Source organism: Sinohyriopsis cumingii, unplaced genomic scaffold, assembly GCF_028554795.1.
Source record: "Sinohyriopsis cumingii isolate HCF-2022 unplaced genomic scaffold, ASM2855479v2 utg001938l, whole genome shotgun sequence".
Taxonomy (NCBI): domain Eukaryota; kingdom Metazoa; phylum Mollusca; class Bivalvia; order Unionida; family Unionidae; genus Sinohyriopsis; species Sinohyriopsis cumingii.
In genome coordinates this window covers 437675-464217 of record NW_028316086.1, presented here as the reverse complement: position 1 = coordinate 464217, position 26543 = coordinate 437675, and the positions used below count along the sequence as shown (strand labels likewise).

General features: G+C 33.6%; 1 protein-coding gene across 1 annotated transcript in view; it reads left to right on the top strand.

The window, feature by feature from the left end:
* LOC149771353 (Golgi-pH regulating cation channel-like) overlaps positions 1 to 26337 on the top strand; it is a 32996-nt gene extending 6659 nt beyond the window's left edge. The window contains exons 3-4 of the mRNA XM_089948560.1: positions 9743 to 9846; positions 20356 to 26337. Coding sequence (XP_089804686.1) covers positions 9743 to 9846; positions 20356 to 20431 — 180 coding nt within the window. The 3' untranslated portion in view covers positions 20432 to 26337. The remainder of the gene's footprint in view (positions 1 to 9742; positions 9847 to 20355) is intronic.
* The last annotated feature ends 206 nt before the right edge of the window (positions 26338 to 26543 follow it).

The following is a 26543-nucleotide window of genomic DNA, read 5'->3' as shown; positions in this document are numbered from 1 at the left end:
CCTACAGTGGAGAGAACTTAGTTTAGCTTTAAGGTTGCAATAGAAGATCTATAAGAAATTGAATTCTCCTGAGTGCCTACCTCTACTGTCTTCAAGACAATCATACTCAGCCAGGTTATTTCATGTGGATGATGACAACCGTCCATCCTTCTGACCACTTCCTCAATTCATCCGGATTTAGGAGAATACTGACTATCTGACAAAGAAGATACAGGACCTCAGTAATAAAGCCACCTTCATATACAGCCAGCTGTCAGGTTATTTTCAATTCATGGTAAAGAATGCATTGAGAAAAAATCAGAGTCGTTGAGAAATATAACGCCACCCTCATTCTTAATTGAACTGGTTTTGCTCACTATATTTAAGCTTGCAGAGAAAGCAGGTAATACTCATGCTTGTGAGTTTATCACATTGCATTGTAACATATCCCCAGAATGCCTCATGCAATCTTGTCTTGGTTAGATTGGATGCTTTCCAGCTCTCAACCTCACTTGAATTCCACTGTTCTGTGGCTTTGATTGTTACCTTTTTTTGTTTTTCTGCTATTTGGAGACAATTTGAAGATGGCAGTACAGTAATTGCATCTCCAGCTTGCCTTACCCTGTGTTTCCAGTAGTCAGTGCCAGTCTAAGCCCTAAAGGCAAGACAACAGTCACCGATCTTACACCAGTCTTTCTGAGTCCTTTTGAACACAACAGAAAAAATGTCAACAATAGTCTCAGTGCAGAAAACAGTGAAATAAAGGAGAGATGAAGCCCACTTTCTCATCTCCATGATTATGAGCAATCAACAGTGACTCATGGTCTGCCAACTGACAGATTTGTATAGGTCCCCAGAATAATTATTGACAAGCTTGACTTGACCTGTTCCTGGACAACAAATGGATGTTTCAGAGAGGCTCTGTATTTCTTTCCTCCAGACCCCTCCATCTTTGGCCTCTCCAATTGATCCAGAAAGGGCACTAATTATTAAGATGAACAATTTACTTAACAAGTAAGCTGTAGAGATAGTTTACAAACCAATCTCTCTGGCATTTTATTCACAATCTTTCTAGTGATGAACACGAGCTGGATCAACCAGTTTATAGATGCAGATCATTAAGGCTTTCTTTAAGAAGGATGAGTACATGATCAGCTTCGACTTGATGGATGCCTTTTTATCATACATTTTAGCTGCTGTCATGCAAGTCCCTTTGCTTTGCATTCAAAGGAATCCTGGACCTACTTTGTGCACTCCTACTCAGTCTCAACCTCAGTCTAAGGGTCTTCACGAAGACAGTTCAATGCATAACCCATCAAGTTGAATCTTGGCAACAGTAATTACAGTATGCCAGAATGCCAGTTTGAAGAAAAATGTAGTTTGATGTGTTGATTTAAGATAGGATCAGATTTCCCTCAATTCTTTAGGATCAGTTTTCACACAAACATTTAAATCTGTCTCCCTCCCAGTGTTTTGTTCATCTTGGCATGGAATTTGTGAGTTGTCACAATTGAGTCCATCATGCCACTAAGCACATTGCATGCAATGTTGAACTCAATAAAATGTGGTCACCAAGAAGATGTGGATCTATGCATTCATGTTACAACAGATTCTCAAATTCCTTAATGTGGCCACAGACCTTCATCTTACCCATTGCAATAGACCTTCTGGATCTTTAGTAGCCGTTTTGCAGTTTATTAGATCAAAATGCCCTGATATTGTCTAGGATAAAACACTGCTTGTGTCAGTGGCAGAACAGACAATGGTTATATTCAAGAATTCATCTGGAAACCCCACAACCAGCAGTTATGGTCTGTATAGATGCATTGGTATGTATGGCAAGGTTTGGGTTTCTTACCTTGCTACAAACAAGAGCTACTGGGACTGAAAGAGAGGCTCCTTCACATGAATCGCCTTAAGGTGAAAGACTTCTTTAATGCTATTCATTTTTGGCACAAACTCCTATGAGAGAACATTGTCCTTTAATGACCTCCGCAAACATGTGGTGGAAGGGGTTAACAAAATCACCAGATATCTGTGTCCTGGTTTTAGATATTTTTCTTGTTTGGTTTCACAGCTCAAATCAAAGATTCTTTATGGTACTAGACTTTAAATAAGAAAACAAAACTGTTTTGCATGTACTCCTACATCTTCAAGCATTTCATAGAAATTACATTTTTGCAGATTTCTCAGGAAATACAAATGTAGTTGGCCAAAATTGTATTGTACAGAGTTTGTGTTGTTCACAATGTATTTATTTTGTTGACAGATGTTTAAAATGCATACTTAATCACAATGTGAGCCACCACTTGATTTAGACTAAATAGGTGTTCAAAGCTTCGAAATTGACTGAAATGGTCTTGGAAATGTCATGCAGTGTGTGCAGTTATTACCTGCAAAATGTCAGTTTACAGATTTCACCTCATTTCATGTCAGTACCTTGATGCACTGTCACAATTCATTGCGATCAATGGCAAAATCTTGATCCAACTGGGGAACGAGCATGTGCCTTTAGGGGATTACCTGAGGCCCAAATTATGTTACTAGATTCACTGAATTTGATACTGTGTAAAACTTCTGCATAGTTATTAAAATTTTATGTTGTGTAACATTAGGTCACCATTCATATAACTTTATATTGTGTAACATGGCTAATTATTCATTAAACTTGATACTATCCAACTGCTTATTCATTGCATTTCATCTTGTATAACATGGGCTACATGTTCGTTAAATTTGTTACTGGTACCATTATCTGCCTATTTATTAAACCTGATAGTATGTACCATTATTATCTGCCTATTCATTAAACCAGATAGTATGTAACATTATCTGCCTATTTATTAAACCTGATGTTATGTAACTTTATCTGCCTATTCATTAAACCAGATAGTATGTAACATTATCTGCCTATTCATTAAACCTGATAGTATGTATCTGCCTATTCATTAAACCAGATGGTATGTAACATTATCTGCCTATTCATTAAACCTGATGGTATGTAACATTATCTGCCTATTCATTAAACCTGATAGTATGTAACATTATTTGCCTATTCATTAAACCTGATAGTATGTAACATTATCTGCCTATTCATTGAACCTGATAGTATGTAACATTATCTGCCTATTCATTAAACCTGATTGTATGTAACATTATCTGCCTATTCATTAAACCAGATGGTATGTAACATTATCTGCCTATTCATTAAACCTGATAGTATGTAACATTATCTGCCTATTTCATTAAACCTGATCGTATGTAACATTATCTGCCTATTCATTAAACCTGATGGTATGTAACATTATCTGCCTATTCATTAAACCTGATGGTATGTAACATTATCTGCCTATTCATTAAACCTGACGGTATGTAACATTATCTGCCTATTGATTAAACCTGATGGTATGTAACATTATCTGCCTATTGATTAAACCTGATGGTATGTAACATTATCTGCCTACTGATTAAACCTGATGGTATGTAACATTATCTGTCTATTAATTAAACCTGATAGCATGTAACATTATCTGCCTATTCATTAAACCTGATAGCATGTAACATTATCTGCCTATTCATTCAACCTGATAGTATGTAACATGATCTGCCTATTCATTCAACCTGATAGTATGTAACATTATCTGCCTATTTATTAAACCAGATAGTATGTAACATTATCTGCCTATTTATTAAACCAGATAGTATGTTACATTATCTGCGTATTCATTAAACCTGATAATATGTAACATTATCTGCCTATTCATTAAACCTGATGGTATGTAACATTATCTGCCTATTCATTAAACCTGATGGTATGTAATATTATCTGCCTATTCATTAAACCTGATGGTATGTAACATTCTCTGCCTATTCATTAAACTAGATGGTATGTAACATTATCTGCCTATTCATTAAACCAGATGGTATGTAACATTATCTGCCTATTCATTAAACCAGATGGTATGTAACATTATCTGCCTATTGATTAAACCTGATTGTATGTAACATTATCTGCCTATTGATTAAACCTGATGGTATGTAACATTATCTGTCTATTGATTAAACCTGATAGTATGTAACATGATCTGTCTATTCATTAAACGTGATAGTATGTAACATGATCTGCCTATTCATTAAACCAGATGGTATGTAACATTATCTGCCTATTCATTAAACCTGATGGTATGTAACATTATCTGCCTATTCATTAAACCTGATGGTATGTAACATTATCTGCCTATTCATTAAACCTGATGGTATGTAACATTATCTGCCTATTCATTAAACCTGATGGTATGTAACATTATCTGCCTATTCATTAAACCTGATAGCATGTAACATTATCTGCCTATTCATTAAACCTGATAGCATGTAATATTATCTGCCTATTCATTCAACCTGATAGCATGTAACATTATCTGCCTATTCATTCAACCTGATAGTATGTAACATTATCTGCCTATTCATTCAACCTGATAGTATGTAACATTATCTGCCTATTTATTAAACCAGATAGTATGTAACATTATCTGCCTATTTATTAAACCAGATAGTATGTAACATTATCTGCCTATTTATTAAACCAGATAGTATGTAACATTATCTGCCTATTCATTAAACCTGATAATATGTAACATTATCTGCCTATTCATTAAACCTGATGGTATGTAACATTATCTGCCTATTCATTAAACCTGATAGTATGTAACATTACCTGTCTATTCATTAAACGTGATAGTATGTAACATTATCTGCCTATTCATTAAACCAGATAGTATGTAACATTAGCTGCCTATTCATTAAACCTGATAGTATGTAACTGTATCTGCCTATTCATTAAACCTGATGGTATGTAACATTATCTGCCTATTCATTAAACCAGATAGTATGTAACATTATCTGCCTATTCATTAAACCTGATAGTATGTATCTTTATCTGCCTATTTATTAAACGTGATAGTATGTAACATTATCTGCCTATTCATTAAACATAACATTTGATACTGTGTTTCATTATCAGTCTATTAATTAAACTTGATACTGTGAAACATTAGCTGCCTATTAATTCAATTTCATGTGGTAAAATATTAGCAGCCTATTAAATAAATTTCATGCTATAAAATATTAGCTGCCTATTAATTAAATTTCATGTAAAATATTAGCTGCCTATTATATTTCATGTGGTAAAATATTAGCTGCCTATTAGTTAAATTTCATGTGGTAAAATATTAGCTGCCTATTAATTAAATTTCATGCTATAAAAATTAGCTGCCTATTAATTAAATTTCATTCTATAAAATATTAGCTGCCTATTAGTTAAATTTTATGCGGTAAAATATTAGCTGCCTATTAATTAAATTTCATGCTATAAAATATTAGCTGCCTATTATTAAATTTCATATGGTAAAATATTAGCTGCCTATTAAATAAATTTCATGTGGTAAAATATTAGCTGCCTATTAATTAAATTTCATGCTATAAAATATTAGTTGCCTATGAAATAAATTTCATGTGGTAAAATATTAGCTGGCTATTAATTAAATTTCATGCTATAAAATATTAGCTGTCTTTTAATAAAATTTCACGTGGTAAAATATTAGCTGCCTATTTGTTAAATTTCGTGTGGTAAAATATTAGCTGCCTATTAATTAAACTTCTTGCTATAAAATATTAGCTGCCTATTAGTTACATTTCATACTATAAAATATTAGCTGTCTTTTAATTAAATTTCATGCCATAAAATATTAGCTGCCTATTAAATAAATTTCATGCTATAAAATATTAGCTGTATACTAAATTTCATGCTATAAAATATTAGCTGCCTATTAGTTAAACTTCACGCTATAAAATATTAGCTGCTGATTTGTTAAATTTCATGTGGTAAAATATTAGCTGCCTATTAATTAAATTTTAAGTGGTAAAATATGAGCTGCCTGTTAGTTAAATATCATGCTATAAAATATTAGCTATCTATTAATTAAATTTCATGTGGTAAAATATTAGCTGCCTATTAATTAAATTTCATGCCATAAAATATTAGCTACCTATTAAATTTCATGTGGTAAAATATTATCTGCCTATTAATTAAAATATTAGCTGCCTATTAATTAAATTTCATGCTATAAAATATTAGCTGGCTATTAGTTAAACTTCACGCTATAAAATATTAGCTGCCTATTTGTTAAATTTCATGTGGTAAAATATTAGCTGCCTATTAACTAAATTTCATGTGGTAAAATATGAGCTGCCTGTTAGTTAAATCTCATGCTATAAAATATTAGCTACCTATTAATTAAATTTCATGTGGTAAAATATTAGCTGCCTATTAGTTAAATTTCATGCTATAAAATATTAGCTTCCCTATTAAATTTCATGCTATAAAATATTAGCTACCTATTAATTAAATTTCATGTGGTAAAACTAGCTGCCTATTAGTTAAATTTTATGCTATAAAGTATTAGCTGCCTATTAATTAAATTTCATGTGGTAAAATATTAGCTGCCTATTAATTAAATTTCATGCTATAAAATATTAGCTACCTATTCATTAAATTTCATGTGGTAAAACATTAGCTGCCTATTAATTAAATTACATGCTATAAAATATTAGCTGCCTATTAATTAAATTTCATGCTATAAAATATTAGCTGGCTATTAGTTAAACTTCATGCTATAAAATATTAGCTGCCTATTTGTTAAATTTCATGTGGTAAAACTAGCTGCCTATTAGTTAAATTTTATGCTATAAAGTATTAGCTGCCTATTAATTAAATTTCATGTGGTAAAATATTAGCTGCCTATTAATTAAATTTCATGCTATAAAATATTAGCTACCTATTAATTAAATTTCATGTGGTAAAACATTAGCTGCCTATTAATTAAATTACATGCTATAAAATATTAGCTGCCTATTAATTAAATTTCATGCTATAAAATATTAGCTGGCTATTAGTTAAACTTCATGCTATAAAATATTAGCTGCCTATTTGTTAAATTTCATGTGGTAAAATATTAACTGCCTATTAACTAAATTTCATGTGGTAAAATATGAGCTGCCTGTTTGTTAAATCTCATGCTATAAAATATTAGCTACCTATTAATTAAATTTCATGTGGTAAAATATTAGCTGCCTATTAGTTAAATTTCATGCTATAAAAAATATTAGCTGCCTATTAATTAAATTTCTTGCTATAAAATATTAGCTACCTATTAATTAAATTTCATGTGGTAAAATATTAGCTGCCTATTAGTTAAATTTCATGCTATAAAAGATTAGCTACCTATGAATTAAATTTCATGCTATAAAATATCAGCTACCTATTAATTAAATTTCATCTGGTAAAATATTAGCTGCCTATTAGTTAAATTTCATGTGGTAAAATATTAGCTGCCTGTTAGTTAAATTTCACGTGGTAAAATATTAGCTGCCTATTAGTTAAATTTCATGTGGTAAAATATTAGCTGCCTATTAAATTTCATGTGGTTAAATATTAGCTGCCTATTAGTTAAATTTCATGCTATAAAATATTAGCTGCCTATTAATTAAATTTCATGCTATGAAATATTAGCTGCCTATTAATTAAATTTCATGCTATAAAATATTAGTTGCCTATTAATTAAATTTCATGCTGTAAAATATTAACTACCTATTAATTAAATTTCATGTGGTAAAATATTATCTGCCTATTAGTTAAATTTCATGTGGTAAAATATTAGCTGCCTATTAGTTAAATTTCATGTGGTAAAATATTAGCTGCCTATTAATTAAATTTCATGCTATAAAATATTAGCTGCCTATTAGTTAAATTTCATGCTAAAAAATATTAGCTACCTATTAATAAAATTTCATGCTATAAAATATTTGCCACCTATTAATTGAATTTCATGCTATAAAATATTAGCTGTCTACTAATTAAATTTCATGCTATAAAATATTAGCTGCCTATTATTTAAATTTCATGCCATAAAATGTTTGCTGCCTATTAATTAAATTTGAGACTGTATGATATTAGCTACATAATAATAACATTTTATATTACATAACATTATCTGCCTATTGATTGAACTTGCTACAGTGTTACATTTACTGTTATACTATATTACATTATCTGCCTATTGATTGAACTTGCTACAGTGTTACATTTACTGTTATACTATATTACATTATCTGCCTATTGATTGAACTTGCTACAGTGTTACATTTACTGTTATACTATATAACATTATCTGCCTATTGATTGAACTTGCTACAGTGTTACATTTACTGTTATACTATATTACATTATCTGCCTATTGATTGAACTTGCTACAGTGTTACATTTACTGTTATACTATATAACATTATCTGCCTGTTGATTGAACTTGCTACAGTGTTACATTTCCTGTTGGATGCAGGACGTTGTGGGTTTTATTTCTGGCCGAGTCATACCAAAGACTTTGAAAAATGGTACTAACAGCTGCCTCGCTTGGTGCTCAGCATTAAAAGGTTAGTGTTATGACTGGTTGGCCTGGTGTCAGGATAATGTGACTTGGTGGGATATCATGCTAATTGTCTGTGGCATGATGCCCCAGTGCTAGACATTACTATAAACTGCCACACTGCAGACATTGTGGTGATATGACTGAAATTTTTTTAAAGCTTCATTAAAAATCCAAATTATATACACATAAACAATTACTGTTATAGTTTCTTTCTTGCTTGAAGACTTAGCCCTTCGACTATTTCATGAAAAATGTAACGGTCTTGCCCATCTTTTATTTGCATAAAATATTTATTTTCTACCGATCTGAATTATTAATAAAAGTCAATTAGTGTAGCAATTTCTATAATGAGAAATTGTGTTAATTTAATGTAATAATTTCCTGCTAACAGTATAAGGTACATAGATAAATGTCTTTAATTTAATTCTGGAGCATACCTTGAGTTTGTGCTTTTGCAGAAAATGACATTTTCACCATCATGTAAACTGATGTAGTCCTTTCATCATTACAGATGGATCATTGTTTGCTTCAAACTTTAAATGTGGTGTGTAGTAGGCACAGAATCCACATACAGTATCCAATGAATCCACTTATAGTAAGCACCGAATCCACTTGAGGTATCCAATGAATCCATTTATAGTAAGCATAGAATCCACTTGTTACAAAATTAAAAGGTAAATTGCATAATAACTCTAGCATCAACACATTTCCATGAATTGAATAAACAATACATAATATGGAAACCTCATCATAGCAAACACATTTGCATAAAACAAACAAACAAATAATAGACTAGTAGTGAAACTAAAATTGCGTACCTTATTGCTGTTCTCTTTCAGAACATGTGCGTCCTAGCACTAAGCATCCAATGAATCCACTTGTTGTAAACACAGAATCCACTTGTAGCATCCAATGAATCCATTTATATATTAAGCGAAGAATGCACACAGTTTGCCACACAACAAATAATACTGAATTCACATCATCAAGGGAGTGTGTATAATTTAACTGTAGAAGTTCTATGAATTTATTTAATTATGTGAGCTCCAGATTTTATGGTTTTGCAGAAATGATATATATATTTAAATACACAGATATGCCTTAAATTTGGAAAGGGGCCATATTATAGTTGGGAATGGACCATTGTTTGATGGGTCAATAAATCTGGCTTGTAGCAATCATGAAGTCTACAACAATGGATACTCACCAAATTTTGGTAAATTGGAAATAATAGTTTAGTATGATGAAGATTTTGAAATAAATGACCTATCTCTGTTTACTAGGACTGGCAAGTGCTCTGGTTGGATGAAGCTATATGGCACCTTTTTTTCTTCGTCCTCCTTATGATCATCATGATCCAGTGGAGACCTACTGCAAACAACCAGAGGTATGATATTCTTTCATCTAGGAAAGATGAAAGACAGGTATCACAATTAGAGGTAATCTAGCCTGGTCACACAACAAAGATACCAAACATGTGTATTTTGATACCCACTGCCAGACATCATCGTCTTCATTATTTGAACTAAGTTATGGCCCCTGATTATCCTGTCTCTTTGGTAAATTTTTGTTCACAGCTTAACTTTATTAATGAATGTTGCATTTCAGATAGTTGAATACTTTATCACTGCTGACAAACCTGGCTGTTGCAATGACACATATCTTTTAAGACACTTGAAACAGGGATTTCAAACAAACATAGTGCTGCTCCTGATAGTGGCAGGCAATATTGAACTTAATATTGGTCCTATAAAGAAAAATGTGTAGAGTATGTTCAAAGCCTGCTAATACCAATGCTGTTGTGATGACTGCCAAAAATGGATTCATTCCAGGTGTGTGGGGTATCGACAAAAGGGAAAAGTTGATAATGGATGATATTGATTGATTATGCCCACAATGTACAAGCTGTTTAATGATTGTCTTGAATTTGCAAAGAAATGTGCAGGGTTACTCTTGCAAACATTCAATCCAAGGTAATTGCTCATTTACAGATCCTTCCTTGTTGTATTTATATTATGTTCATGAATGATTTCACTATGTGTCAACCAAGTGGACTAAAGCGCTCTCCTTTACCGATCATTGCCATCTCACATCTGTCCACATACCTACCCATGCATGCATACATTCATATGTAATCACTAAGAACATTCACCCATTTCCTAATTTACACGTGTGACTTATATTTAATAAAACTTCTACTATCATCTTGAAATGGTATTGAAGACATATGATACCAGTAGTCATGGCTGCTTAATACATGCATGCAATGATTTTAGTACTATGACAATCAAGCAAGTACATTTGACCTTTAGAATACTGTTTTGTTGGTCTCTATTCGCAGTGCATCGATAGCGAGGCTGTATTACTAGTTAATAAAGCCATGCATTTTAATTAAAAAAGAAACAAAAAGGTTATACTGATCAATGATACTAAGGAACAGTATTGAACACAATTAGGCAATAAGCAGGTACACATAATCCTTCTTAAATGACTTATTGATAAGTGTTTAATTATTATTAGACGTTTACCTTGAATGTAATGCATTTTTTATGCAAAGACTTTAGATTAGCCTATTATTGACCCCGCTCTGTGTTAGTGCATGAATCAGGTAATGTTTTAACCTCAAATGTCCTTGGGACATTTTCTCATCAATAAGCCTATTGTTGTTTGCTAATCATACATATTCTGGTCAAGCATGTTGGGAATGTAGCAGAAAAATTAATTTCCAAGCTTTAAGTGAGTTTTGCATAATTTTGTGGTCTTGTTGTAAAGAGTAAAATTAAAATTATGGATCAAACTTTGTTTCAGTATTCAGAGTAGAAGGGCTTTGTTTTACTGGAACAAATGATGACATTAAAGAAAGAAAAGTTTGGGACCCCCACCATTTTGATGATAAGGAGATTCCAGTATAAGAAGGATTTGTTTTTGAGGGGTGATACTGTAAGACATCAGACCTCCACCTACCCAAGACCTAAATAAGACTGAGAGACCCTGTTTAGCACCCTCCATTGGTGCCCCAGTCCTAAAACTATGAGTCTTGAATAATTGAGAATTTAAACCACATTGCAAGAGTGATGTACACAGGGCTTGGTTAAATTCGTGCCTAGTTCGGGGCAATCGCCCCAGAGGTACGGAAGAGTGGTCCTGCATGACAACCCTGCAGTTGTAAATATTGATGCAGAATGTGGACAGGGTACGGGTCTTGTACATTTGGAGGCAAAACACTCAGGCGAAAAAGTGTACCCTTGGAGTATTTGTAATTTGTAAACTGGACAACTAAACCATTGTCACTGAACTAACCTGACAGAATTGAAGTAAGTTTGGATTTATGCAACCAGGCTGTCAAATGGTCATTTCCCCTACCTGCAGAAATGCATGAAATGCAAGAAGAAATATAGACTTAAATAGAGCTGCATGAAAGGCATTGTGGGTAAATGTTGGCAAGACTAGAACAAATTTTTGTAGCATACATTTATCAATTGGTAGTCTGGCATACATTGTGTGTGGTAAATGTTTATGAAGCATTTGTGGGAGTTTTTGAATAAGAAAGGAATTTGTTGGATCAAGGATAGTTTTCAGTTTTGTGCACATACCCAATAGCTGAGACATAGATAGATGCCTCTCTCTCTACCCCTAGCACTCCTGCTAGATCAGCAATTCATGCTGGCTGGAATGACCTAGCCAACAAGGGGTCGATTGTCCCGAAGTGACCAGGAGCTCGGGTGCTGCAGGGGACAAACCAGCCATGCATTCGAACCCTGATTTTGCATTTTGGATTTTTCCCATATAATAGTGCCGGAAATTATATGTGGGTAGTTAGTCAAGATAGTCCAGCAGAAAACCACATTTCGTCTTCCATGCTTTCATTTGATTTCTTTTTAAAGAAGCGAAATTCACAAAGCTCAATTCTTTATAGAATATTGGCAGAATGGGATGCATCTATCTCAAAGAAAAACAAATATTGTATATATATATTTTTTTTTAATTTAGCAGCAGATTGTCATTGAAACAAATATATGACAATCTGCTGCCATTTACAAGTACTTGACTCAGATATCTTGCTGTATTAAGTTAGTCTGTAAATAACTTTGCAATCAGTGATTACTGTCTATTTTACAGGATTTTACTAAATGGAATTCTTTATTCAGTCTTCCATTCCCTGATAAAATAACTACATAGCTAATTGAGTGTACAATCACTTAAAGAATTTCCTTTAAGAAAAAAAACTCAATTGTTTCTCTAACATGTATAATATTTATAAAATTTTGAAAATGAGAAAAAAGACATTTGTAGAAAATAACATTTCATAATTTGTCTTGGTCAAGAAATAATTCAGTTTATTTTAAAATATATTAAAAATGTTCATAGTTAATTTAAACATAGAGAAATTTTGGAATAATAATTATTTTATTTATGTATCAGTTAAGTACAAGTATTTGAAATTCTTAGCATTTTACAATGCTGAAAATGTATATTATTTAACTAAAGTGCATTATCAGATGTTATAAATAAAAACTAGATTACCGGTAACATCTTTTAATTTGACAGTAGTTTCTTATACTGAGCATGATCTAGTAACAATATATATTCTTCAACATTTCAGGAAGTACTGATCTCATGCAGCCCTGCTACCTTTCAACTTTCACAACTGATTAATTCAGGCTTGCGCAAGCTTACATCAAGTCTTTTAGATTTTGCAAGCTTTAAAGCTTGTGTGACCACCCTTACTAGCTTGTCATAAGCTTGCTGCAAGCTTGTTGTAAGCATACATTTTGGTTTGCATACACCCATTTCTTTTTGTTGGCTATCCAGTGCAATGCCCTGCTAAAAGTTTCAAACATATTACAGCTTTAACTGCAGCCCATTAGCAAACATTTATCAAAATAGAACTTGATTTTACATTATAAACCAAGCAAAGGATATTGTGAAGGCATGAATGGTATGATTCGATAAGCACTAGATATATCTGTTTTAGCCATATAACACCCTTTTCCTAACTGCTTAGTGGAAGATACAGCATCTTCAACCGAAGCATACTTAACTCACGAATTTGCTGGCAGAATATTATCATTGACAGAGTGTCCTTAAAGATGTGACAAGTGGTAAATGAGATGGTAAGTGCCCAGAGTCTTTTCCTCAGTCAGGTCTAAGGGAGAAATCTGCATACACTGTATTTGGAAATGGTTAGTGAATGCACTAACAAATTTAGATTGGTTCTGACATGGCAGTGCCGACTGGCTATGACAATGGTTAGATTAGTCTTAAAATTGAATGATTATGATTTGAAATACAATGGAAGCAATGAGGTTCAAAAACATAAACTTGTATTGGAAATCAGTGAAAGATAATGCAACTCCTTTGGCATCTAATATTAATATGGAGACCTTTCAGTGATACTTTATGGCAGTAAATAACACTTTAGTTTTGACCAATATTTTATAACAGATGACAATATTTTATATATTTCATTTAGAAGCATGTATGGGTTTAATATTATTTTTAGTGAATGAATTATTTCTGTATCCAAAATTGATAAGGCTCTGAATCAATTAAAACTTAATTGTAGTCTACATATATCCATGAATTTTCAGCTATGCTACAGGTTTTCTATTGAAAATATTGCTTAGTTTCTTTCCAAATCTTTTTAAAGGGGGTATTTTCCAAAGATGTTGTATGACTGGCTGATAGTTCCTCATTAAATTGGGTCTTGAGGATATTATTAAATCTGTCTGATGCTGTTAAATCCAGAGTTAGATTTAATAACATAATTAGTAATGAATTTTCATGTTTCCTTGGAGTGTGGCAGGGTGATTGTATGTTACCTTTCCTGTTACAATGCTTTTAAATAATCCAGAAGAGGAATTTATATTCCACAGCATAGAGGGTAGACATTGATAAGGCTTCTTATTTACTACATGCTAATAACAGTGGCAATTTTTGAGTTCTTGTACAGGTGTTCCAAATGGTTTAGACTTGGTTATAGATCACAAACTAAGGAAACTTAAGGTAAACATTTAAAAGATAAAGATTGCAATATGTAGAAATGGTTGTAGGCTACCAATCAATATGGACTTTACTTATGGGGACATGAAGTTAGAAATAGAATGGTTATATACCTTGGTATATGTTCTTTTATCTGGCAGATTTTTTTATGAAATACACAATATGCTTCATTTACTTAAAGACATTTTGGTTAGGTAGGGACATTTTTATGAATTCATTCACATGTTCATTGTGTCAGCCTCCCAAAAGAAGCTATTTGACAGAAGAACCATACGTTATAGAAAACTTAATTACATGTACCTACATATTTTACATGTTGCAATAACACCCCATGCAGGTGCAAACACATTAATGTAAGGTTACACTTCATCATCATCTTTATTTCCTTCCATGGAAGATTACATGATATAAGAATAAATCATCTGAATACAATCAATAAATATATAAAAAAAAAAAAAAAAAAAAAAAAAAAAAAAAAAAAATTCTATATTGGAATACAAATTCTTACACAATATCAATCAACAAAGTGTTCGTCAACTCATAAGTTGCAAGTTTCAGTACCTTATTTACAGAAGATAGCTGCACACTGCATGACAAAGTATGCTGCATACAGGACGAATAGCTTGGAGTTTTCTTTGTCGATTACTCCTGATGGTAACCTTTTACCTAAAAGATATTGTAGTTGCAGCTCATCTTCTGCATTAAATAACGTAATGTGCAGGCCCAGGGGAAATTTATCAGTAAGGAAATCCCAGAAAGAATTTCGAAAGTTCGACATATAAGGACAACTAACACAACAATGAAGTATCAAGTCTGTATAAACATTCCCACATCTATTACACATATCAAGCTGTGTTTGTGGAACAGCAGCCCATAGTTTAGCTACATATGTAAATACCTTAGTGTGTTGTCTAGTTTTAGCCGACTGCCACACTGAGGCAGGTCGTAAGTATTCGTGTATCGAAGAGAATCTATCAAAATCTGCTTGATTAGACATACGAACTCTCCAGAGGCTATTTTCAAGACCAACAATTTTTGACCTTACAATTTCTTTCCAATTATGTTTATCTGGAATTTCAGAATGATGTAAATAATCAGTTAGATACCCGAGCAAGTCAAACTTCTTTGAGGTATAATATAAATTTGAAATTAACCCGCAGCTTGACATGCATCCGCTCAGAATGAAGTGAAATAACGCAACATTAAACACACGTTTAGTATGTACATTGTTAGGCATCAAACACAATCTGTGTAAAAAGATCAATTTTCTTCTATCAATTTCGGACTGCGCTGATGTCCATCCTAGCATTCCCAGGGCAATGTCTGATCTTGTATGTATTGGAAAACCTTGTAAATGTTTGGCAAAATACCTCAGAGTTTTATCCAATAAAGCGAGGTCACTTTTTGAAATGTTACACCATAATTCACTTCCATAAAACATTGAAGGGAAAATTACCTTTTTAATTACATTTGCAGCAACCAAAGGATTTAAACCATTCGGTTTAATGCCAATACCAAACAGACCGTGAAAAGATTTTTTCCCTTTCTTGCATGCATCGAGTATTGCGTCATGCGACGTCAGCTTTGAGTTAATCCGGTGACCCAGGTGTGTTGCCGAATCGGTGACCGGCAAACATGACGGGCCAAGATACCATTTCATATTGATAAAATTCTTGTATTGGGGTCCGAAAATGATAATGTATGACTTTGTGACACTAAGCTCGAATCGCCACTTATTACTGTAGTCGTATGCTATATCTAACAGCTTTTGTAGATTGCTAGGATATATAGCCAAAAGTGAAATATCATCAGCTAGGGTTGGATTTCCCACAGCTAAGGATCCAATCTTTGCTCCAAATCCACTATTTTCTAACTGTAGCAGCAAGTCATTTATAAATATTGTGTACATCAAGGTTGACAAAACACCCCCTTGTCTCACTCCTTGGCCAATTGAGAACCAATCTGAAAATTGCCCATTTACAAGAACTTTACTCTGTAAATTTGTATACATGTTAAAAAATATCAAAAGGGATTTACCCGTAATTCCCAACGTGAATAATTTAAAAAGCAGTCCTTCGTGCCACACGGTATCAAATGCCTTTTTTGTATCAAGAAAAGCAGCAAAAACCCGTGAACCCATGTTTACATTATATTGTACTGATTGCAACAGCACAAAACTCGCTGTTGTGCAGCCTAAACCTTTTTGGTAACCATGTTGTTGTGAACTGGGTATACTAGAATTAGTATCTTTGAGCCAAGTTACCAAACGTTCATGAATAATTTTTTCAAAGGTTTTGTAGATAACAGGCAGTAAAGTAACAGGCCTGTAACTTTCGAGGGAGTTCTTTGATTTTCTGTTACCTTTGTACAGTGGTATTACTAACCCTTTTTTGCAATCTACAGGTATGTAAGATTGATCAATCATCCGAGTAAATAAAATTGTCATACACTCGATGAGGTAGTCGCTGCCATAGATCAAATGTTCATTGCAAATTTGATCATGGCCCGATGCTTTTGATTTCTTTAGACCTTTAATGATTTCTCTTACTTCATTTAAACTGATACTGGTCTGTAAGGCCTCGATATGGCTTACTTCGTCCTGTAGACCCCGATTTAATTCTCTCTCTATAAATTCATAAAAGTTTCCGTCAAAACTATGGTTTAAATTCGGCGTGTGAATGTCCTCATAGTATCTAGCAAAGCCATTTGCGATGGAATCATCATCACGGACACAAACTCCATCAGTTGATAGTTCCTGACAAAAATTTGTATTGTTCCCTCTCTTAATGTTGATCATTTTCCAAAAGTGTCTTACATCGCATTCATGTGCTTTTTCAATTTCTTCATACACCTCCCCCATATATTTTTCCACAGCCAGTTTTTGAACGTTTCTAAAGTCTCTCTTCTTATCTTTATATTCTCTGTAAGAATTAAATTGACTACCCCTCGGTCTTCCCTCATTTATCCAAGTATACCTAGCTTGTCTTTGAAGTTTATGTGCTTCTTTGAGTTCATTTGACCAATATGGTTTGGCATGATAATTGAATTTAGACTTTGGAAGCGCGATGTCGCTTGACTGCTGTATTGCATTAACAATGTGCTGGTAAAAGCTATCAACATTGTCCGAAATAGTATCTATATCTAAAGTTTTCAGGCGAAGGTCCAGCTCAGATTGATAGTTTTTCAAGATATCAGCGTTTAATTTATTCCAGGCTATGTTGTTTCTCTTCATAGACTGTCTGAAGTCTCTCCCACAGGTCACTGTACGAAGGGAAGTAAGGATAGGGAGGTGGTCAGATATCGCGTGCTCTTCGTGATCTGAAACAATGTGCACACTTCGTAATCTACCTATGCATTGATCCGACAGTACAAAATGATCAATCATCGTTCTTGCTGGGGTGAACGTATAGCGGGAACCATTGCATATTATTAAATGTCCAGCACTCACTAGATTATTATATCGCAAGAACTCATGAAATACTCTATCTTTGTAATCTCTGAAAGTGGCTGGTTCAGCTACTGCATTGAAATCACCAGTAAAATACACGTCCCCCAGCTGTGAGTACTGATCATAGAGATTTTGAATCAACTCAATTTGCGCTTTGTAACAATCTATGCCATATAATAGGGTCGGCATATATACACAAAAAATAAATACATTTTGCATATCAGGAAATTTGAATTCTATGCCAACAACTCTGTCACTATTAACTTCATCTATAAAGTTAGCATATCTCATGAGAGAAGTTTTGCAGAAGATTGCAACTCCTCCTTTACCACATTTTATTAACATACAATTAGAGGAAATATCCTCTGCCTTAGCAGTGCATTTATAATCAGAACGAATAGTATCGCAAAATGGAAGTATGTGCTGTAATAGTTTATGTTCAGTTACGCAAGCTACGTCAACATTATATTTATCCAGCATTGCACTAAAGCTAAGAGCAGAGGACATAATTCCTCTAACATTCCAGGTCAGTATATTAAGATTCATATTAACTTGCAATATAGGCATATTAATACTTATGCATCGTGAAAGCAGGACTAAAATGACAAAGATGACAAAACACATTAACTTACGACAGAACATAATGGCAAATTTATGAACAATTAACTGTCACCCTAGTCACAGAATATCGCATCCTGCACCTTCATTTGCCTCCTGATCGCGATTGCTAAACCTGTCTCGCCAAGATTGATTCCCATACCACCTTCTTACATAAACACCTTTTGGCCATGTTACATCATTTTCAACAGTGTCGCAGTCTGAATTATATACAGTCAGCTTGGCCGATAGACAATTACGTCTACTGTGGATAAACTTTATGGATAACGGATCTATATCGTATTCTTTCAAGAATTTACCGAGGCCTTCAGCAGTAGATTTGACGCCAATGCCACCCACATAAAAGCGCCTTGTTCTACGTCTAACTACACCTTCAAATACAACATTCTCATTTTTGTCATCAACATCCTCATGTCCAACAATACTCTCTGAACCTATTTCTAAACCTGATTTACCAAATGATCTAGGTCTTTCTACCTGACCCCCAATAACGGTAGGTATCTTGCTAGGAGGGGTTTTCAAGTCTATACCTTTCACATTACTGTTGCTAGTAATCGGATGCCTAGCGTTCTCTATCCTGGTCGAAGTCGAAGTTAACAGTTTATTTTGATTCTGAATGGGTGTGCGCACAACATTTGTCACATCAGGATGAACACTGGCTTTATAAATCTGTGGGATATTTCCATCGAAGGGGGCGATATGTCTTCTCACGAAAGTCTGTGAAATTATATCCGAACTTTTTGAAACCAGAGTTTGCAGAGCACTGACCCCACTCTTTTCCATAGTTGTTTGGGCCGTTGCACCGGTTCGTGACTCCACTGCCGTTGTACCTGGTGTAGAGTCGTCAGCCTCAACCAACACGGGAGACAAACAGTTAGACACTGCAGTTCTGTTCTGAGATTCACTTGATAGGCGGCAGTGTGTATCGCAACCAGTTTTGTTAGAGTCAATCAAGACGGAAGATGAACAGTTAGACACATGAATCTTGTTCTGAGCAGCAACTGATGGAGAGCTATCATGACATCCATTGGGACTACATGATAGGTTACTTACAGCTGGACTATTCGTGCGAACGACATCCGCATAAGACATGGGTTTACTCAAAGATTTCATCAGCTTAACTCTAAGTTGCTCGGTGATGGTGTGGAGAGTTTCATTTTCTTTCATCAACACGCTTTGAGTAGTTTTCAGTGACGTAATCTCATTACGGAGCAGTTCTATTGTTTGAGATTGTGTCTGTACCTTATTGTTTACATCAGCACGGAATGCATTAAGGTCATTCATATTCACCAATGTGATTTGGGTTGCCTTCAGAGATATAATCTCTTCTCTGAGTGAAACGACAGTTTGTTGTAGATGACCGCAATCACTCTTGATTTCCGCTAGCGAGAGTCTTGCTGAATTAATCACTTGTTCTGCTTGCCCTGAGCTATGTTCATCGTCATGTTCACAATGTTCAGCTTGTACATTAGGGTTTGATTTCTTCTTGCTAAAAATGGTTATATACCTTGGTATATGTTCTTTTATCTGGCAGATTTTTTTATGAAATACACAATATGCTTCATTTACTTAAAGACATTTTGGTTAGGTAGGGACATTTTTATGAATTCATTCACATGTTCATTGTGTCAGCCTCCCAAAAGAAGCTATTTGACAGAAGAACCATACGTTATAGAAAACTTAATTACATGTACCTACATATTTTACATGTTGCAATAACACCCCATGCAGGTGCAAACACATTAATGTAAGGTTACACTTAAATTTGTTCCTTTAATTCATTTTGATTGATTGAATCTACTTTAAATAGTTTTCTTTCATTTTCAGTGATTTGGCATGTCCTGCCAACTCCAGCCATGAGTTCTTAATCTGCCAACCAGCACCCAACCCAAACACACCTTGACCTCATCATCTTAATGAGAAAATCCAGGGGAATAAACTAACTATAGCTATCTTATCTGCCACATATTTTATGTATCCCAAAGAATGTAACAAGTTTACTGTTAGCAGTACCTTATATACCTGCTTATTTTTTAAAGTCATATGTGATGGGATTATTAGGGCATGGTTGATTAATTGGACCAATGGGAAACTTGTCTTATAAATGTTTATACTTTCTTAAAAAGAACCTTTTTATTAACCAATTACTATCACTTTCTTTATCCAAGTTCTACACTAGAATCCACATTCTTTTTCTTTTTAAATTTTTTTTTCTATTCATTTTTATATTTCTGTATTAATACTTAAAAGTGTTACAGCAAGTGTGTTGCTCTCAACACCTGAATCAATAATTATAAGCATTGGAAGATTCATTGACCAATTTAAAGACTATTTTCTTTAGTTGCTTATAATGACAATGTGTATTTTGACAATGTACTTGGTGACTCTCTGATAGAGAAATTAAAAGACTAAGCACTTTTAGTTGACTATAACAAGACTGTATTTTTGCAAAGCACTTTAGAACTCTCATAGAACAATTAAAAAAAATGATTTGTTTGTGAAGAGGTTTACTTTATTGAAAGTAACAAAGCTTGATTTTACATTAACAGTTATTATAGGCAAAAATAATGTAGTGATTTTTACTTAATGTCTTCTATTACTCTATTAAAACACAAATAAAAAGCAATAAAATATTTTCGTCATAGGAGAATAATATGGAATTAATGGACAGTGGTGTAGTATTTCTTTGCTGCAGTTCATACAGTTGTTGTAGCATGTGTGCAGGTAGATGATCAGCCACCCTGTGTTGGTGGTTCCCTGCATATTCTCTGGCTTCCTTCACCATGAAAGATCACACAATATCAACATCCAAGCTGTCAAAAGCATGTGTGCAAATAGAACAGACATCTTATGGAATCGGTCGGAATTAATTTGATATTACAATAACACAACTGTATAGACGTTCTGTGTAAAGTACATGAGATTTAATTTTTTTAATCGAGTTCAAAATGCTTGTATCAGTCTCTTATTTATTTTTGGCTTCATTATGCAATTAGTTTCATTGGTAGCACAAATAGATCTATTTTTTCTTTGCCAAAACTTACTGGTGGGCAAAAAGTTGAATTGACTAGCTGCTTCTTGCTTTATGGTACCTGGGGAAACCATTTCGACCCCCACCCTCCAGTCTTGCACTGTTGGGAACTTCAGATGTGGAACAGGCATGATGTACCCTGCATGCTGACTTGGTATGTTTCCAGCGATGTTCATGCTGTGGATGTGGAACAGATGCGATGCATCTTTTTTTACATGTTGACTTGGAATGCATCCCATGATGATGTTCATTTTGTGGATGTAGATCTGTTCCAATGCACTATTCTGAATGTCGATTTGGAATGCATCCAGTAATGACGCTGATGTTATGGATGTGGAAGAGGCCTGATGCACCCTCCAATATGTTCATTTAGAATGCATCAAGTGATGACGCTGATGTTATGGATGAGGAAGAGGACCAATGCACCATCCAATATGTTCATTTAGAATGCATCCATTGTTGACGTTGAAGTTATGGCCATGGAAAAGGCCCAATGCACCCTCCAATATGTTCATTTAGAATGCATCGAGTGATGACGCTGATGTTATGGCTGTGGAAGAGGCCTGATGCACCCTCCAATATGTTCATTTAGAATGCATCCATTGTTGACGTTGATATAATGGCTGTGGAAGAGGCCTGATTCACCCTCCAAAATATGTTCATTTAGAATGCATACAGTAATGACGTTGATGTTATGGCTGTGGAAGAGGCCTGATGCACCCTCCAATATGTTCATTTAGAATGCATCCATTGTTGACGCTGATGTTATGGCTGTGGAAGAGACCCAATGCACCCTCCGATATGTTCATTTAGAATGCATCCATTGTTGACTTTGATGTTATGGCTGTGGAAGAGGCCTGATGCACCCTCCGATATGTTCATTTAGAATGGATTCAGTCATTATGTTGATGCTTTAAAAGATTTTAACTTTTTAAAAGTGTTTTATATCAAACATTTTGCTTTTACATTTTAAGAATTGTATTTTTTTAGTCATCTTGGTGGATTGTACCTCTTTTTTATTTTTATATTTGTTGTTTATGCCTTTATTGATTACACTATATATCAAGAATGTGGAGATATATCATTAAATCTAATTCATACAAACATACATATATCATATGTATACACTAGCAATTTGCAGCCTGTGGCATATCCACATCGGTGGCTTTGTGTATCTTTATTAAGATCTAAGCTGCATGCATTGTACTGAAAGATTAATTCACCAACCTATTCACCAACATATACTCTACTATCCACCAACATACACTATGCTATTCACCAACATATACTGTACTATCCACCAACATACACTATGCTATTCACCAACATATACTGTACTAACCACCAACATATACTATGCTATTCTTCAATATGTACTGTACTATTTGCCAACATAATGGACTGTTCACCATCATGCTGTACAATTTGCCAATATACACTGTACTCTTCACATATGCTGTACTATTCATCAACATAATGTACTATTCACCATCATATGCAGTACTATTTACAAACATATACTAGACTATTTTCCAACATACACTGTACTATTCACCAACATCTTACTATTCATCAGCATGCACTTTACTGTACGTATCTTATTAAAGAAATCCATGATCTTCATTCAGTCAGTGCAAGCTGCATCAACCATCAATTGCTCATTAGGCTACAATTTAAGGAGTTGTGTTGATAGAACTGTTCCTTTCATGTATGAGAACTATTACAATTGAATATATATTTACATGTAGTGCTTGACAATGCAATTTAATCTTTAATATTTTCATGGATTTAAGTTGAATGGACCATTAATCAATGTTATAATTAAGCATGGATTTGTAAACAGTGGAATAGCTAAGCATTTACCTTTAATTAGTGCCATTGTTATAACTGTATACAGAGCCAAATATGCAACGATACAATCCAGAATCCTTATAGCCTGAGGTGGGCGGAACAGGTCCCTAGACCCGATTATGATATGTACATCATAAAGTTGTCTAACTACACTATTATTGAAAATGTACAATTACAGATTTGTTCAGAAAGTTAAATATGCGACATATCATTCTTGAACAGGTTCTTAGTCATCGTTTCACGTAATTGGTTATTTGTAATCAGTAACTGTTTATGCAGGAAAATTGCCTTCAATAATGCATATGAGTGATTTTGGATTTGCCCATTGATATGTTTATTTGTTGGCACTTCTGGTCCCTCAGACATCAGAAAGCTAGTTGACCTATTTAGGGAGACATATTGATTAGACTTCCATGACCAGATTATTTTGGTTGAGTAATTTTGTTCCATCCCTGTGGCCTAAAACATAGTATTTTGAAGTTCTCTTCCTCTCCTCTTTGTCATCTAAAACCGTTTACTCAGATTTTGAATTTTTAAATATAATAGCCATCCTTGCCACAAGTCAATATATGTAAGTCAATAATTTGTTCTGCATTTGTTGTACACATATTTGCATTTTTATGTTGTTTATTAATAGAGAATATTTGGACAAGCATTTTTTTTTAAAACTAATCTATTACTAGTTGCTCAACAAAAAGGTAGAATAAGACAGAAATGTAATTATTTAGAAATAAAATATTGTTTTTCTTTTTTTTTACTTGGTGTCAGCATGCTATAACAATGATTGCTAGCATGTGCGTTCGTTTTGGTTTGTGGTCATGTCCTTTTTTCAGGGATTTCTTTGAGAGTCAATCTACCTCTCACACCTTAATAGCACAATAATCTCCTTTTCACCCACTGATTAAGGGATGACACATAGTCATAGCACTTACTAATACCCTTGTACTATCAACCAGTTTTATATTGCTGTATTCTAATATCCTAGATTCTGCAGCAATATATTTAGGTTTTAATATGTAATGAATATCTTTGCCTGTTATATGCTAGTCATGGATTGTTAAATGTGGCTTGGTGATTTGGTAAGAAATTAATTTGGTTAAGTTAACACTGACTGAAGTATGGTATGATTCCAAACAACAGGACATAGAAATATGTGTCGGAATAGCCAGAACTGAAGCAAATGCCCTTGCAAATTAGTCAGTTTGATTATAGAGAATAATGATAATTGGTTTTTGTTTGCAATTTTATCACACTTCAATATTGGTACGTTATTTACTGCTACGTTTGATTGGAGTAAAGTGCCTTGTTCAAAAATACACCACAAACGTCAGCCCATGTTGATCCAGTGGTTGTATGAAAGACCTGCGCCCTTTAGGTTGCGAGTTCTGCATGGTAACCACTGACCCAAAATAGCGATAACAAGTAAAATGTTGCTGCTGGAATGCAGCAAACGAACAAGTGACATGATGAAGTATTTGAGCATGTATTAAAGTTAAATACCAGAATAAACGCAGCAATATCTACATATGGTCAAATATAACTTCATTTCTAAACACGGAAATGGCAAAAATAAAACAAATGTATAGCAACATAAACCCTCCCGAATGAAGTACTTCAGTTTGTAAAAGGTAAAAGATGTTAAGGCCTAAACAACGTATATAAAATGAAAGGTAAATTTATAAAGTGTAAATGAATTAAAGTAAATAAAATAACTTCCAAAGTCAGTAGAAAATGTTAGGATACAAAAATGTTGCCATGGTTTACCCTTTAGTACATATCCATGAATCATGTTCTAGATGACATCTATGCAATGGCATCAAATCTTTGCAATTTATTCAATACGATGGATACCACTCTTGGTGTTCTGAATCTTGTTTTCATTTCACATCTTTTGCCAAGTACATGGAACATATAATATTTTAAGTCTATAAATTGAATATTTATTCAGAATTGGGTGAACTGCATCGTAGCTTTCACTGCTTTATCTGTCCTTTCCTTACCCTTACTACTACTGTATCTAGGCAGCCAACAGTAAAAAATAGTTTTCTCCAAGAATGTTTTTGCCTGATTTGGATCTAAGCTAATTTATTGATTTTGATTTTTAAATAATATTGTAATTATAGTATTTATTCTTTTTTTTCTGGACACCAAATACTAACCACAATTTTTTTTATAGTTTTGAATCAAAATTGTCAATGTTTCTATTATAAAATTTTCATGGCTGTGAGTTATCTCAGAGAATCTAATATGGTTTTAGCAAAAGCAGAGATAAATAGTTAAATTACGCATGTTAGTTTGTATGGGGTGCTATAAACCTAATCTTGGAAAATGAGAGTCTATGACGAAAAGCTGAAGGTCCATGAAACATTCATTTTCACCTCTAAAAGCCCTAAATTGCCAGACAATAATGCAAAACCAGCCCAATCACTTTCGAAATCTACAAATTTCATTTTAAGGGCAATAAACCACAAAAGTCAATTACACAAATAAAAACAACACAAAAACGCAAATGCTATACAAAATCAACATTGTGTTTTTAATACAGACAAATATAATTAAATACGAAATAAAGGTTGAATGATGTTGAGCGTTTTTTGTTTTTAGTGTTGGCAAGGCAGGGATGGCTTCAACAACGGACCCCAATTGATGGCATCAGTAGGTCAGCAATGAAATGTTTGCGCCACCTACACAATATTCAGTCCTGGGTATAATATTTCCGTCCTGGATATAATATTTTTGTTGAACGGGTTGTTCGCTAAACCCTGCAAGAAAGTTATGTTCTAAAGTAATATTGCATAAATGAATTGTACTGTTTAATAGCTTAATAAACGCTTTGTAAATAATCTTTAAATGTGGTTTTTATATTTATATAAATGACAGTTAAGACCATGGGTTTTAGAAAGCAAATAAATGGCAGGAAAATGTGATTTTGGTAACCTGTAATCATTTTTATAATTATATTGTAACTTTTGAGTCACTAATTTTATGATGTGTGTCGCAAAGCGATCTTCACTTGGTAGGTAGCGAATTTTGTACTTTTGAATTTAAAATCGAGTGCATGTTTGTAAATAATAATAATAATAATGAGGACTTTGAGCACCTAATCTTTAGAAGCTTTTAGCGCTTTACAACA